At 33.1% G+C, this 16,177-nt stretch overlaps 1 protein-coding gene across 3 annotated transcripts in view; it reads right to left on the bottom strand.

The window, feature by feature from the left end:
* Window positions 1-12,695, bottom strand: part of LOC136036898 (protein tramtrack, alpha isoform-like) — a 96,034-nt gene extending 83,339 nt beyond the window's left edge. For 2 of the 3 annotated variants that reach the window (XM_065719275.1, XM_065719273.1), the window contains exons 1-2: window positions 12,651-12,695; window positions 7,257-7,463 (exon numbers count right to left, since the gene is read on the bottom strand). In XM_065719275.1, the coding sequence (XP_065575347.1) occupies window positions 7,257-7,436 (180 nt within the window). In that variant the 5' untranslated portion in view covers window positions 7,437-7,463; window positions 12,651-12,695. Of the gene's footprint in view, window positions 1-7,256; window positions 7,464-12,594 lie in introns of all 3 variants that reach the window. The other variant, XM_065719274.1, reaches the window with a different exon arrangement.
* Window positions 12,696-16,177: the final 3,482 nt, after the last annotated feature.

Here is a 16,177-nt window from a genome sequence, read left to right on the forward strand (position 1 = left end):
GCAACTTCCGATTTATTAACACTAATACCTTATACCCTTAGCAATAAAATGCTACAACTTTCAACTTATTATCCTTAGCTGTCCTTAAGATATTACCCCCGCGCCCTTCAGACACCAATACCCTTAGCCTTCTCGGACAACCAAACATGGTCCCCCTTCCTAAACAATAAAATCTAAATATATAAAATGAGCAACTTGCACAACTTTCAGCCCTTGCCACAGGGACTGTCGGGGTCATGTTATCTCCGGAGGCATAGTCATTGGGCCTTTTGACTACTGTGAATAAAGAAGCTATGTCAAAATTTTGCTCAAGTATCTTTGGGGGTTGATGGAACAGCTAACAAGAGCGTGGGGGACGGCTGGTTGCCCTCCAATCCCATTTCACTCTTAAATAGGGCACTAGGACTTTCAATTTCCAACCAAGTGAGCCCCATCTATAATTTCTACGACCACTCCTTCCATAAAAAGTGGCCCGGCGAAAAATAATAATAATACATTGAAGCTACATCACTCTTTATTTAGGCAGGGCAACTGTGCTGCCTGTCATAGACCATTTGAAAAAGAAGGCTTAATAAACACACACAGTAGAAAGATGGGACACCTTGTTAAGATCAGAGTCATTTCAAGATTGTTAATCTGTATAACTAGTAGTCCTGAAGGCTCTTCTCCCAAACCTTCCCTACGTAGAGTTGTTGCATATTTTTGATATCATAAGTCCTTTCCCCTAGTCTCGGCTATACAAACATGTTTTAGTTCCTTTGAATAGGGATGTTTTAAGGAATCATCCGTGACACCCACACTCTCATTTACTCTTCATAAATACATTAGTACACAGCTGGAAAAATTTAAACTAATAAAAATCGAATTGACAATCTGTATATCTGGAGGGCAAAAAGAGAAGCAACAGGGCATTAGCCCACGTAGCCTCGTCTACAAGACATGTTATATCCCTTTAAAAACATGGACTACCTGATGAATGGTCCGTGATATTCAAACTCACTCTTTGTAGATACATTTAGTTGAGAGATGGACATACAGGGCCGGATAAAGGGCGATTGGACCCGATCAGACCCAGTATTTGAAAGGGTGGGATAAAGGGCGATTGGAGCAATTGAGCCATGTACTTGATAGGACCGGATAAAGGGCTGGACAGGGCCGGATAAAGGGTGATTGGGCCCAGTAATTGAAAGGGCCAGATAAAGACCAATTAAGATGATTGGGGCAAATCGGGCCCCGTATTTGAAAGGGCCGGACAGGGCTGGATAAAGGGCGATTGGAGCGATTTGGTCCAACAGACCCAGTATTTGAAAAGGCATCGCTTTACCATCAAAATTAACAAAAACAATTCCAAATTTAAAGTAAATTGCTTTGATAACGGAAAAATTATGAATTGCTCAAATAATTAAAAATATATTTATTTGAAGTTCGCATTGCTGGATGAGAATTATTAATGTATTTTGTTATTTGATATTTGGTACATTTACATTTATATGTACACATATATACTTAAGTTGAATTCTATTTAAACATTTAATATATAGAGAGACCACTGCAAAAAATCCAATCAGTCCTCGCCCCTACTCGATGTGGACCTGTGGACATAGTAAACTTTATTGAAACCCCAACAAATTTAGGACTGATATTCAGTATATCAAGTGAGCTCTAAGTGCTTAGAAACCAAAGACATCTTTTCTCCCTAGCCTTTCCAATAACAATATGTAACATCTCTTCCAAACCAGGATAACTCTGAGGATATTTCTTGACATATAAATCACTTAACAAATACCTTAAGTAGAAAGGGAGACATGTGGCAGTTAGTTGAACTCTATCTTGATTGATATTCTAATATTTTGACACTTAATGGTTCACATTGATATCCTCCGTTATCCACTAGGTTGTGTCGAATCCCTTTCAAACTAGTATAATTCACAAAATGGCTCCTGACACTGATCAAAAAGTGGAATAGATGACACCTACTTTAGATCATAATCATTACTCAATTGATAATCCCCATAGTCTAACAACCCTTGGTAAAGCCCAAGCTCCCTTTTACCTTCACCAGTAAACTCAACATAAACAATGCAAACCAGTCAAATTCAAAAAGAAAACAACACCAACGACACAACTCAATACAGGAAACTCCAAACCAGCGCTTCCACCATCCCCAAATGTTTCAAATGAAAATGGTTATTCATAATTTCTTTGAAAATGACCGTTTGTAATTGCGCTAATGTTAATATGATCCACAAATCGTTATTAACGTTAATTTTGGAGGGCAATTTCAGAGAACCCAAAAACTGGGACAAACCCTGGGAAAGTTCGAGGATAGCAGATGCACTGCTTCAAAACAACTGCTCGAGAACGATAGCTGAACCCAGGATTCCTATACACAGTGAAAACAGGCAATGAACATCAAAAACTCAACCAAGTTCACTCAACATTGACAGCATTCTAATCCACTCAATCGCGGAATCTCAATATAGACAGTACAATGCAAAAAAAAACTACACAGAGGCAATTCATATACCAAATTTAACAAAAAAAATCAATATAGACAGTCAATACAATAAACTCAACATCAACATTCCAATCCAGTAACCTCAAAACAGAAAACTCAACCCAGTTAACTGAGCAGATAGAACTCAATACAAATAATATATGTGGAGGAATGGCAAAGGAAAGGAGAGAAGCGGGTAGATAAGGAAGTAAAAACAGGGGATATGGATAAGAAATTTACAAAACTGAAGCAGGGAGGAGTGACGAGATTCTCCTCCTGATATTGGTCTGAAGTGCCCTAACCCTGGAAAAATTGAAAAATAGTGGCCTAGTAAACATAATAGAATTCCGCTAGTACTATTTTTACTATCTTTATGTGAGTTAATTTTTGTTCTTTCAAGTTTTACTTTTTATCAATAAACCTTGAAGCTTTTTTTAATTTCATTAAACATCTTAGATTTAATTTAGAACATCCTAGGGCATCCTTAGTTAAGTGATCCAATTTAGATCACCTCAGGAAACTAAAAAAAAGTTCAGCTACTACTATTTTTACTATCTTTATATGAGTTAATTTCTGATCTTTCAAAGTTTTATTGTTTATTCAATAAACCTTGCAGCTTATTTTTAATTTCATGGGACATTGAATATCTTAGAATTGATTCAGAACAACTTTCGATTTAATCTAAAACATCATAGCGCCTCCTTAATTTAATAAATTTCTCCCATGGTTAGTTCTTAAAATGCTACAATTGCCCAAATCTGCATGCTAAACACCAGTTTCTGGTGCTATATTCAAAAATTGACTGTAATAGTGCTAAAACGGCACTCTTGTGCTAGCAACCCTGATCACGTAATACAATGCTACACATAAAATAGTGTTAAAATAACACTTTCGTGCTAAAGGTGGCAACCCTATTTGACTTAATAGGAGCATTAAATAAAAAAAAACAAGTTTTTTTTAACTGAAAGTAAGGAGCGACATTAAAACTTAAAACGAACAGAAATTACTTCGTATATGAAAGGGGCTGCTTCCTCATCAACGCCCCCGCGCTTTACGCTAAAGTTTGACTCTTTCTCTCAACTCTTCTTTTTAAAACAGTAAAAAACTTTAGCGTAAAGAGCGGGGCGTTGATGAGGAAGTAGCCCTTTTCATATACGAAGTAATTTCTGTTCATTTTGAGTTTTAATGTCGCTCCTTACTTTCAGTTAAAAAAAACTTGTTTTTTTATTTAATTTCTGAACGTTTTTGGAATCAATACATATTTTGATTTTGGCTCTCCGCAGAGGAATATTTAAACGAAATTTGCATTTTTTTTTTTTTTTTTTTTTGGATAAATGGCTTTCTCATAATTTTGATCGAATGATTTTGAGAAAAAAAGAGCGAGGGGAGGAAGCCTAGTTGCCCTCCGATTTTTTGGTTAATTAAAAAGGCAACTAGAACTTTTCATTTTTTACGAATCTTTTTATTACTAAAAGACATACGTAACTTATAAATTAGCTTACGTAAAGAACTTTTGTATTCTCATGTTTTTATTACATATATGAGGGGGTTCGCCCCCTCGTCAGTACCTCGCTCTTTACACTAAAGCTTAAATTTTGTCCCGATTCATGAAGAAAGACCCCTGAATCACAAAAGCCGTAGGATAAATAGTTGAAATTACTAAAAATACTTTAGCGTAATGAGCGAGGTACTAGGAGGAGGTGAGCCCCTCATATGGGTAATAATTTCTGTTCGTTTTAAGTTTTAATGCTGCTCCTTACTTCCAGCTGAAAAAAACTTTTCATATTTAATTTTTCATTGGTTTTTTTTTAAATAATGCTAGTAAATCCTGCGCTCCGTTCATGGAAATTTTCTTCTCCCATGACAAATTTCTCGATGCAAAGTTCCCCCAGCATATCCCTCTCTTCTCAACCCCTCCCCCCAACCAGAAATTCCTCCTGAAAACGCCAGTACACTTTCCAATAACCATTACTATATGTAAGCCCTGGTCAAAGTTTGTAACTTGTAGCCCCTCCCACTGGGACTGTCGGGTAGTAAGTCGTCCCCAAAGACATAGTTATAAGGTTTTTCGACTACGCTGAATAAAATGGCTATCTCAGAATTTTGATCCGTTGACTTTGGGAAAATAATTAGCGTGGGAGGGGGCCTAGGTGCCCTCCATTTTTTGGTCACTTAAAAAGGGCACTAGAACTTTTCATTTCAGTTAGAATGAGCCCTCTCGCAACATTCTAGGACAACTGGGTCGATACGATCACCCCTGGAAAAAAAAAACAAAAAAAAAAAACAAACAAACAAACAAACAAACACGCATCCGTGATCTGCCTTCTGGCAAAAAATACAAAATTTCCCATTTTTGTAGATAGAAGCTTGAAACTTCTACAGTAGGGTTCTCTGATACGCTGAATCTGATTGTGTGATTTTCGTTAAGATTCTATGACTTTTTGGGGGTGTTTCCCCCTATTTTCTAAAATAACGCAAATTTTCTCAGGCTCGTAACTTTTTATGGGTAGGACTAAACTTGATGAAACTTATATATTTAAAATCAGCATTAAAATGCAATTCTTATGATGTAGCTATTGATATCAAAATTCCATTTTTTAGAGTTTTGGTTACTATTAGGATTACAGAGCCGGGTCGCTCCTTACTACAGTTCGTTACCACGAACTGTTTGAAAAGTCTGGAGTGAATATCTATTATAATATACTGTTTGAATATCTATTTAGAGTTATAGAGCCGGGTCGCTCCTTACTACAGTTCGTTACCACGAACTGTTTGAAAAGTCTGGAATGTTTTCGCTACTGAGGAAAAGATCTCATATTTGTTTTCTTGCCAGAAAAGCTTTTTTGTTAGCAGTATGACTGGACTGGAATGCTCAGTTTGAGTGAACCATCCAGTGGCGTAATTTCGTCAAATCCTGGGGGGGGGGGAAGTTGAAGCCAATTTTCCCAAATCAAGGGAAAATTACAATAAAACTGAAAAATGAGTCGCTTGTAACATGAAAGTATTATATAGTAGGGTACTATAAAGATACTTTATAGTACTACAAAGGTCCGTTTCTGTTGATGCTTAAATTCCGCAGGCATATCTTGGTTTTGACAAGATTTTTGAAGGAGCTAAATTTCAGCTGGAGGGCCAACCGAGGTCTGTAAGGGGCAGTTGCCCCCCTGCCCAAAAAAAGATTACGCCCGTGGAACCATCCCACCATAGTCATGTTTTGATTACCTTGAGCAATGTTTCAGCATATTGACACTCCTCTCACAAAACCTAGTATCTACACAAAAATTCAGTTATCAGTTAAGGATCGACCTTCTCTACAAGACCTTGATACGCTTGTGTCCAAATCATGAAAAGAGAGCAAGGGGACATCAGAGATTTGTCTAGGAGTTAACTGACTCCAAAGCATGTTTACCTTAAATTGCAGCTTGGAGCAATCTAAAGATTTTTCCTTGTGAAGCTCCAGAATTGATGACTAAAGTTGCTTACATTTCGTCTAGTGACTATTGTGTTTAGACCTGGATTTACAGGACGATCCATCAGACCAATCCCTGAATTTAATCTAGACGATTTATATATATTCAACTATTAAATAACCAATATATTGAAATTATCAAGTATCAATATCAATCAGACATGGATGTAATAACTTTATAATATCAAATATTTATACAATACAGAAGATAAGATTAAAATAAAAACCTCTTTATGAATATTATACAATTTCCAATAACATTAGATATTTATCTACCATATGTAAAATATTCATCAGGTACTATCTATTAAATAAAAAAAAACAATTTTTTTATTGAAAGTAGGGAGCAATATTAAAACTAAAAATGAACAGAAATGATTACGTATATGAGGAGGGTTGCTCCTCCTCAGTACCTCGCTCTTTAACTTAAAGTTTTTTTAGTCCCTTTTAAAAAAAGCTTCTTATCATTTTAATTAAACAAACCGGAGTCGTTCTTAAAGAATTGGGACAAAATTCAGGTGTTGATGAGTAATAACCTCTCTCATATACGTAATAATTCTGTTCGTTTTAAGTTTTAATGTTGCTCCTTACTTTCAGTTGAAAAGACTTCTTTTATTTATTTAATTTCTGATCGTTTCGTGAATAACACCAGGGAATCTGGCTCCACCTCCACGGAAAACTCCCTCCTCCCAAACACATAAATTCTCTAGACAATTCAATCCAGGTGAAAATTTACCCTGGACGATTGTCCTTAACATCTCTACGCATAACATTGAGTCGGCAAAGAGAAAGCAAGATATAAGAAGAATTCTGGCTAAGTGCCCCATTGTAAAATTTCCCCTGAAAAATTCACCCCCTGGAAACCTCCCTCACTCATGGAAAGTTCTACCCGTGGAAAATCCCCCCACCTCTGAAAATGAATGTATACTTCCCAGCTGCCAGGTTATATATATATATATATATATACATATATATATATATATATATATATATATATATATATATATATATATATATATATATATATATATATATATATATATATATATATATATATATATATATATATATATATATATATATATATATATATATATATATATATATATATATATATATATATATATATATATATATATATATATATATATATTATACTTAATTAATAAATCCATATACTACTAATATTTGTATCTAAGATTTTAAGCTCAAGGATCATAGTCTAGATACCTCATGATGAGTACATTTACATATACTACTCTTTTATATAATAGTATATGGTCATCTTACCTGAAAATAGGGGCTGCAAGCAGATAAAACAAGCTTATGAGCTTTTAAGAGGACTCCATCAATGGCCAGTGTGACATCTGTGAAAATTTCTGTTTGCAAAAGCTGTTCAAATATAGATAACAGGGCTGAAGAATGGTTATTCCAGCGCAAACAGAATTGTTGAGGTGTTGGAGAGCTCATTTTGGCTTTCTCATGAGCAGGTGTTCACTAAAAAAAGAGAGATTGAAATAATTGTCACTCCAATTAAAATCAATCACAATGTACATGGATGGTTAGACATGCTACATGGATCCTATAGCATCAAGGCACATCCAACCTCAAGAAAAAACATTCAATGTATTAAAATTGGAGACTGATAGAATCCGCTTACATTCAAAACTGCATTAGGAGAATGACAAAAAAATTTCAAAGTTCCAGTGGAAAAATACCTAAATTATTTAAATGTTCTTGAAACCCTTTTTTTTGCTAAGTTTATTTTTCTGGTGAAAAATACAATTTTCCGTCACACCTAAAGCTGTCACTTTAACCGAAAAACAACATGACAGGCATATCATCAGATTTATTAGAATCAGATCTGTTGATTCATCATGCCAGAATTGAATTAATTAATTTTCTGATAACCTGTCAAATTAACAGAAATAATGACGTAGGTAGTTTCGAAGACGAACTGCCTTATTTGACAACAAACAAAAGTTCAAAAAGGGATAACTCCTTTTATTAGACAAAATATCTAGTATATTTTGTGAATGTTATTATCACTGTATAATAAAAGGATTTATCCCTCTTCCAACTTTTATTTAAAAATAATGACAGAGCAAAAAAAAACACAAAAACATAAACTAAAAAAAACACAACAAAACAAAGGAGTTAACATATAAACCACCCTCTTTTTAAATCATCTTCTTACCAAAAACTATGATCAAAAATTATGATGATCTTAGGTTATAATTTTTCTAAAAGTGGTCTAAATCAATTCAAAATTTGAATATCCTCCTATTAATGCAATATTGCAAATTTATTCATGGCATTGTTTCAAAAGTAGTGTTCAATATTTCAAAAGCATAATTTTATATATTCATAAAACTAAACCTCAGCTATTGAACAATAGTAAAGATTGTGTTGCTTGTTAAAAGCATACCATATAATAGCATACCAGACAAATAACATACCAACAACTTGCAGATGGAAAATAAACTTTTAACTTTTGTTGCTTTAGTTACAAGTGACAATAATTAATGCTTATGCTTTTAGAGTTAATAAATGAAAAAATTACATGAGTTTTAAGGAGGCTTAGGCCCAATAGAGGATAATTAAGAAAACTTTTGGAAGAGTATTTGGAGGAGTTAAAAACTTTATTAACATACTAAGCATCACCATCATCACCATGTTTACTTGGGCACAGAATTGTAGGCAGTTTGATTGTATCTATATTACAGGGAAAAAAACTAATATACAAGATATTAGTTTATTGAGTGAATATGAGCAATTAAAATATGATGCCTGACCTTAATTTTGGTTCCTAGTCCATTCCCACAAGCTTCCCTGGTGTTACATTAATATATATATATATATATATATATATATATATATATATATATATATATATATATATATATATATATATATATATATATATATATATATATATATATATATATATATATATATATATATATATATATATATATATATATATATATATATATATATATATATATATATATATATATATATATATATATATATATATATATATACCTTACTCTTTGCATTGTGTAACTACTTTGAACGCCTTTTGTAAATAGACTTATTCTACTTGGCATTTTACACTTAGCTATGTTCCTTTTGTAATGTTGTATGCATCAAAGATATTAAAAAATCATGTTCACTATTGGGGGGGGGGGGGATATAACTTATTCTCTTGAAATGTGCTCATAAATATGACATCAATCATGTGATTTGTCTTGTCAGTCATTTGTTTCTTGTGTAATTTTGCCTGCATAGACACTGAAAATGATATAAGCACTACTGAGGCAAATATGATGTATGTGTGCTTTTCAAATATATTAATAAATATGACATTAATGACATGTATCTTTTTTCAAAAATTAAAGCTCTTAACAAATTTTCTCAAACTTCTGACCTAAATAGATCGATTTTTTAGGCAAGAAAATCCCAGGATACAAATTTTCCTGAAAAAATATGGAGTTGTTTTCTAGGAAAAAATAAATACATACACAATTATTGCTTACTTGTAAAGATAGAATATATAGTGTTATAATATATGTTGTTATCAAAATTTCATTTTTACAGTTTTGGTTACTGTTAGGGTGAATAACTCCTAAATTGTAAAGCTGCCAGAACTTATTACCTCCAATCTACCCAGAATGACTTTGAGCCTTGGGAGACATGCTGATGCAGGGCAACTCATTGTCAATGTTGTTAAATGCCATGTAAAAACATAATTATCACCAACAATAGCACCTTTAAGGTAGCCTCCTTTCAGCTGGTCATGGAGAAAGCTGGTCCCTTGGCATCATAAAAAGTACAAGTTCAAGCCAGCAGTATAAAGTGCACATAAAATTATATGCAACACTGGTATACAACCATGATTTGAAGCTAAAATATCTTTGGTGTCCCATTAAGAAAAAGAAGGATAAAGAAGTACCAGAAAAATTTCATTGCAGGGCAACCAACATGATCAGTGGATTACAACAAGTGTCTTTTAAAGGACGTCTACACAATCTCTACCTCCCTAAACTTACATACAGAAGAAATTGAAGATATAACAAGAAAAATCATCTAAAAATAATTATTCTGTTCTTCTTGCCCACCCACTATGCAATATGACAAGGGGACATTTGAAGAAACTTAAAAAAGAACATCATAAAGAGAATCTAGTTTTTTTTCAGCCAGAGAATAGCCGTATATGGGGTATGCTTGTAGAAAACATGGTGTCTGCTGAATCTACAAAAACACTGAAGTACAGTACTGTCAAAAATTAGCTACATCAGGTATTCCTGTACAACTTGGATAGAAAGGCCATAGGTCCTTCATCAGGGCCTAACTAGCAACCAGACAGCAAATAATAAGAGCCAAAAGTCACCATGAAGGGTTACAAGGATAAAATCTTTGATTTTCTCAGGTCATAGCATTACTATAGATTGAATCTCATGAGAAGCCACTTTTAAATATAGAAATGTTTTAAAAGTTAGCAGACTTTACTAGTTTGCAATGTTTTGTGGGTCAATTTATGGTATATGAGAAAAAAATCACATAAAAAAATATGTTATTTGATTAATTGCATCATTTCAATAGTTATTGCTGTCAAAATTGCATTCCCCCCCCCACACCCTTATGACAATAATTACTGGAAAGAGCATTAATGAGCAATTGACAGGTAAATTGCATTTGTTCTCTATCAGATTTCTGTCCTATACCATAATCTTGCCTTTTTCACCAATCTCTCACCAACAGTTTTGTCACCAAACCAATTTGAAGAAAAAAACAAAATCAGCAAACATTTGTATATATTCTAGTTTTTTTCTTTTTTTTAAATTTAAATGGGCCTTTTACAACTGATTAACCACTTTCTAGCTATGCTATTTATAACAGGTTGTATCTCCATTCTAGTATAATACTTGCAGACATGAAAATGTAATGAGTTAGAGGTAATATGCTTCAAATTGTTTGTGCTGCAGGCCAACTTGTTGTGGTAGGAGTACCTTACCAAGTGTGAAAAACCATATAGTATCCAAGACCTATGCAAAGCCTCCATTATGAGAGAGAAATGCAAGAATTCAATTGCCATGGTTGTGTCTATTATAATTGGCAAGAGTTTTGAATAGAAATCAAATAGTTCTACTCATTTGTTCTTATAGTGTTTAGTTCAGAGAAGAAATCTTGTATCACAATTACTTTTTCTTACAAAAAGCTGAACTGCACAGTAGAATCATTCCAAGAATTAAGAGATTTGCTCTGTTATTCATTTGATTCAGATTTGTTGCAAAAATGCAATTTTTGGCACAATTTTTAAGACTGATTTGTCATCCAATCACTAGAAAATATACATTAAATAGCAAATTGAAGTAATCTAAGGAGTTAATCTTTAAAGACTATACAGCAATGTTACACTATTGAAGTGACTATACAGTGATGTTATACAGACTATACAGTGATGTTACTCTACAGTAAGTTTGAAATCAATATATATAGGTAAGAAGTACTGCACTGTAGAGGATGATTGTTAATGTATATATTGAGAGGATAAGACCCAAGATATGGTAAAATTTTAGATTCAAGGCTTTTTGCAATACTAGAATGTAGTTTGGCTGGGTGAACAAAACTTTAAGAAATGTTTCCAGAGTGTAAATTATGCTTTGGAAGATCCTTTTGCCTCTAACTCTTCCCTCTTCAAAGAGTTTAAGTTTAAATGCAAAAAGAAAAGTTTAGATTGTAGTCAGGCAATTCTAAGAGACCCAATCCATGTCTGTGAAATCTATCTTTAGCATTTTCTTTTAGTTTGATATATACCCTAAGGCTACATATAGGACCAACAAAAGGGGAGAGGGATTGTCAGAAGTGACCATTATATTTGGAAATAGCCTAGTATGTTATAACATAAGGAATCTAAAGTTAGACCTAGGCCTATTACTTTTAATTTGTTCAGAAGAACCATATCTACTACTACTCCATCTATTTTATAGATGGTATAGCATATTTTCTAGTCTTTTAACAGTAGAAGCAGCAATTAGCTGTCTGACTAGGCATGGGCTACTGGGTAGGCTATCTTACCTAGTATATTCAACAGAAAATTTAAGGATAAAAATTAACCATAGCCTATACCATATCAGCTAATCATAAATACCTTCAAAGGTGCAACTATTTAAGGTGTTTGGCTATTGAGTCTGTAGTAGACAGAACTTAGCCTATGCCCAGGGATAACAATTCTATTAAAACTCTAGCTCAGGGGTTTTTTCTATCAAGGAAAGTGTTTCAGGTTAATTAAGTAAAACTTTTAAGAATATACGCATAGCCTAAATTATGCCAGAGAAAAGTATGCTAAAGTCCTACCTTAAGCTATTTTGGCTACCACTGCCCTTTCCAAAGAAAGCATGCTGGCTTTGTATACCAAATCATTCAAATACATATAAATTATTAGAATATATCTCAGAATTAGCAGCCTAGGTTTATCAAGCAATGAGTCCACTAGCTTCTAGAGAAGTAGGCCAAAGCTACCCTAGACTAGTCCTAACCATAAATACAGGCTAACAAATAGAAAACAATAAAATATTCCCTGGTTCTAATAGTAAATTCTTCAAACCCGAGGAAACAGTACCAGTTCTTTCTGTTTTAAGTCGGAACTTTCACAATTTTGATAATTTAATTTCTCACCCTTTCAAACCCCAGCCATTTTGGAAAAAAATTGACAATAAGCTGTCACCTAGTAAATTGAAATTTTACATGTTCTAGATAGCGCTAGAGTACGGCGGAGAACTAGAAAATCCCACAAAAAGAGCAAAACCCCAGGCTTGGTATTTCCACAAGTAAGGAGGGGGCGAAGGGCCAAGTTACAACAGTCATTACTTTGAGGAGCCAAGTGCTTAACCATATAATCTGAATTTAATCACATATAATCACATTAATCATATAATCACAGATAATCTGAAACAGATTTCCCATTTCGTTGAAAAAGTTTCACTTATAAAATATCTCGAGTCTAAATAGCTACTTTTGAAGCTTCTCAAATTCATTCATTAATTGAAAATAATAGAACCTTGTTCGCTTGAATTAAAACAAAGGAATGAACTAAAATTAATTTGCCTTGCCTCAAAACCTTTTTATATTTGAGCATAATTGTGTTGCAAAAGCAGCACCATGGTTTTGTCCTGTTTTTCTCTCCGCCGTTGATGTTGGTGAAATACAAGAAACCAGAAGTAATTTAACCTCTAAGGGTCTTTTTTACGTATCTAATTAATTTAAAAAAAATAGTTTTTCTGAGGGAACTAACGAGCATAGTTAGAACTTAAAACGAACAAAAATTATTACTTTACGGTCTATCTAACATATATCAATAAAACTAGCACAAATAAACCAACTGATGATATTTCAATATGTTTGTAGGATTATAGAAAACTAGCACTTTACTGAAAACACAAAACAATTTAGGGGTTTTGATACAGTAAAAGTAAACCAGTTAAGCACACTTTACACAGCATAAAAATAAAGCATTTTAGGGATATTTCATGATTATTTTGTAGACAAGCTCAAAGTGAAGTCCCCTTAATAATATTAGGATGATAGAATAGCTTTAGAATTTGTATCATAACTTGAAATTCACCATTGTATACAGATAGTATCCGCATTTCTAGAGTTTATATTGTGGTTTATGTGTCCTTTAACTCGAGTAACATTAAAGCGTGTTAATATACTCACTTTTGACTCCTATATCAGTTTCCTTTTTTTAATTGGCTTTTGTGTTTTCAGTAGAGCGCCAGTTTTCAATAATCCTACAAACATAGAAAAATATGAGTTGGTTTATTTTTACTAGTGTTATTGATATATGTTACATAGACCTTAACGTAATAATTTATTTTCGTTTCAAGTTCCAACTACTCTCTTTACTTCCCTAAAAAACCTTTGTTTTTCTAATTAATCTTTGTCGTTATATTAATCTTTTTGATTAATTAATTAATTGATTAATCTTTGTAATTTATAACGTTGTTAATTGAAAATGTCAGTCACCCACTTGCTTGCAAAACCTGGTGACATGGCCGGTCATAAAACTTTGAATCGTTTTTGGTCTCCAATTGCCTTCAAATGGCTCAAAGAACTTATAGACTATCTAAATTACCCGTATTGTATGACTGTCTGCATAGTTCTGCCCTAGGATCATATACTATCATCTATAAGCGAAAATAATCATTTTTACACAAATCTGAAAAAATATGCCAGTTTTTCCTCTCATGGACACTATCTAGCTCTTAAGCCTTTCATCATAAAAGGATTACAAAAAAGTTATAGGTTAAATCTCTCTGATTTATCCAGTATAGTTCACAATTTTTTTGAACTAGCAAGAAAGCAGGCACTCTTCTAGATTAAAAATGAAATAATTAACTTCTAAGAATTGTATCGTACATCAATTACTTTCGTATACTAGAAGTAACTATTTTTTTAAAGAATATTTTCAAGGTTTTCAATACCTAAGCATAATTTCCGTATCTATCACAAAGTTTCGTTCATCGTTGGTCGTTCGTCGTTCCAATCACTGAATTTAGACTTATGGGTCCAAATTTACCTTCCCAGTATCGAAAATGCAATAATATGTGGGGCATTCCAAAACTATGTGAAATTTTTGTCAAAGAGGTAATGGCAACCATTTTCTTTGACTCTAAAGATGTTTTAGGCTGCTTGTGGATTTTTAGAATGTTAAAGTTATCACTGTATTTCCCTAAAACATATTCCAGAAGGATGAAAGCAACACCTGGAGAAGTGATTTGACATTGACGGAGGTTCTGTTGAAAAACCCAAAGTAATAACGAATGTTGCAAATCCATTGTATGTTGAAAGATCTATTGTAATAGAAAAATCAACAAATTATTACATAATTCTACCTATTCTTTTTAATTCTCTTATTCTATCAGAAATATGAACCATATTTATATGGAACTAGCTGAGTACTGGAGCTGGGCATTCACCAGAGTTCTTGGTATCTTTTATTTTATTATTATTATTTTTTATTTATATTTATTTCGCTGGACGCGTCGACAGGTGGTGTTGTTGACCGGGCATTGACGGGAGAATATGTTTAGTTGCACTTGTATGAATTGCATGTAGTGAAGTATAGATGGTGTATTTATTTAAAGAAGTTTTTTCCATCCCGTGCATTACAGATTTGTTTTCTCAGCCGGGCTTTGGATATTTTGTTATTTATTTTATTATTAAAAAGAACCTGAACCTATTCCTGGAAAACGTCAAATTTACAAAAAAAATTTATTATCCATATCTTACAAAACGATACATTTTTAAGCACTGAGAACAGGAATGTAGTATGGAACTAACTGAGCATTCTTATATTGGAATCGATACTGATTTGAGTTTAACCTTTTAAATAAGTTTAATGCCATGTAGGGAAGACAAGAAAATATGCGCTTTTCTGTATTAAAAATAAACAGCACACTAATAAAATAATTTCTAAGATTTTTATCATGCATCGATTTCCTTGTTGTTTTAGAGGTAACTATTTTTCTAAAGAAAACGTTCAAGGTTTTCGAAATATAAACAAAATTTTCGTATCTCCACCTTATTTCACGAAACATCCCCCCTCCTGTTAAACACAATTTTTTTTAGACATATAGGTGTGGAATAGCAATAATATATAAAAAAAAAATGAAATGTAACCAACTAAAAAAAAATATTACAGAAAAAAGAAAATAATTATTTAATGCTATGATTTCTCTGTATTTGCTCTGAGAGTGTTCTTATAAAAACCAAATGAATGGCAAAATAAGTTGTATTTGTTCTTTATAGATTTCGAGGAAACTTTTGGCTCCTTATACCGCCAAAGGCTTTGGAAGGTCCTCCAATACTACGAAATTCCCGATAAGCATGTCTGAATATTGAGGATGCTCCGTGGAGGCAAGCGATGGACCCCATTACTTCTGCATCATGACAAGTTGTATGTACTATCCCCACTGTTCTTCACCCTCATTTCTAACTATATTTTTCAGACCAGGGGTGGCCATGGAATCCAGTTACAAAATAAGAGACTTGGCAATTATGACCTTTCAGATGATATCACTCTCCTAGAGACCTACAAGAAAGACCTTCAGCAATATCTCAACAAAGTTAAACCCGCTGTCAAAGCTTTCAGCCTCAAAATCAATGCCAGTAAAACATAAATATTGGTCAACAAGTAATCT

The sequence above is a fragment of the Artemia franciscana genome, chromosome 16 (genome assembly GCF_032884065.1).
Source record: "Artemia franciscana chromosome 16, ASM3288406v1, whole genome shotgun sequence".
In the NCBI taxonomy this organism is placed as follows: Eukaryota; Metazoa; Arthropoda; class Branchiopoda; order Anostraca; family Artemiidae; genus Artemia; species Artemia franciscana.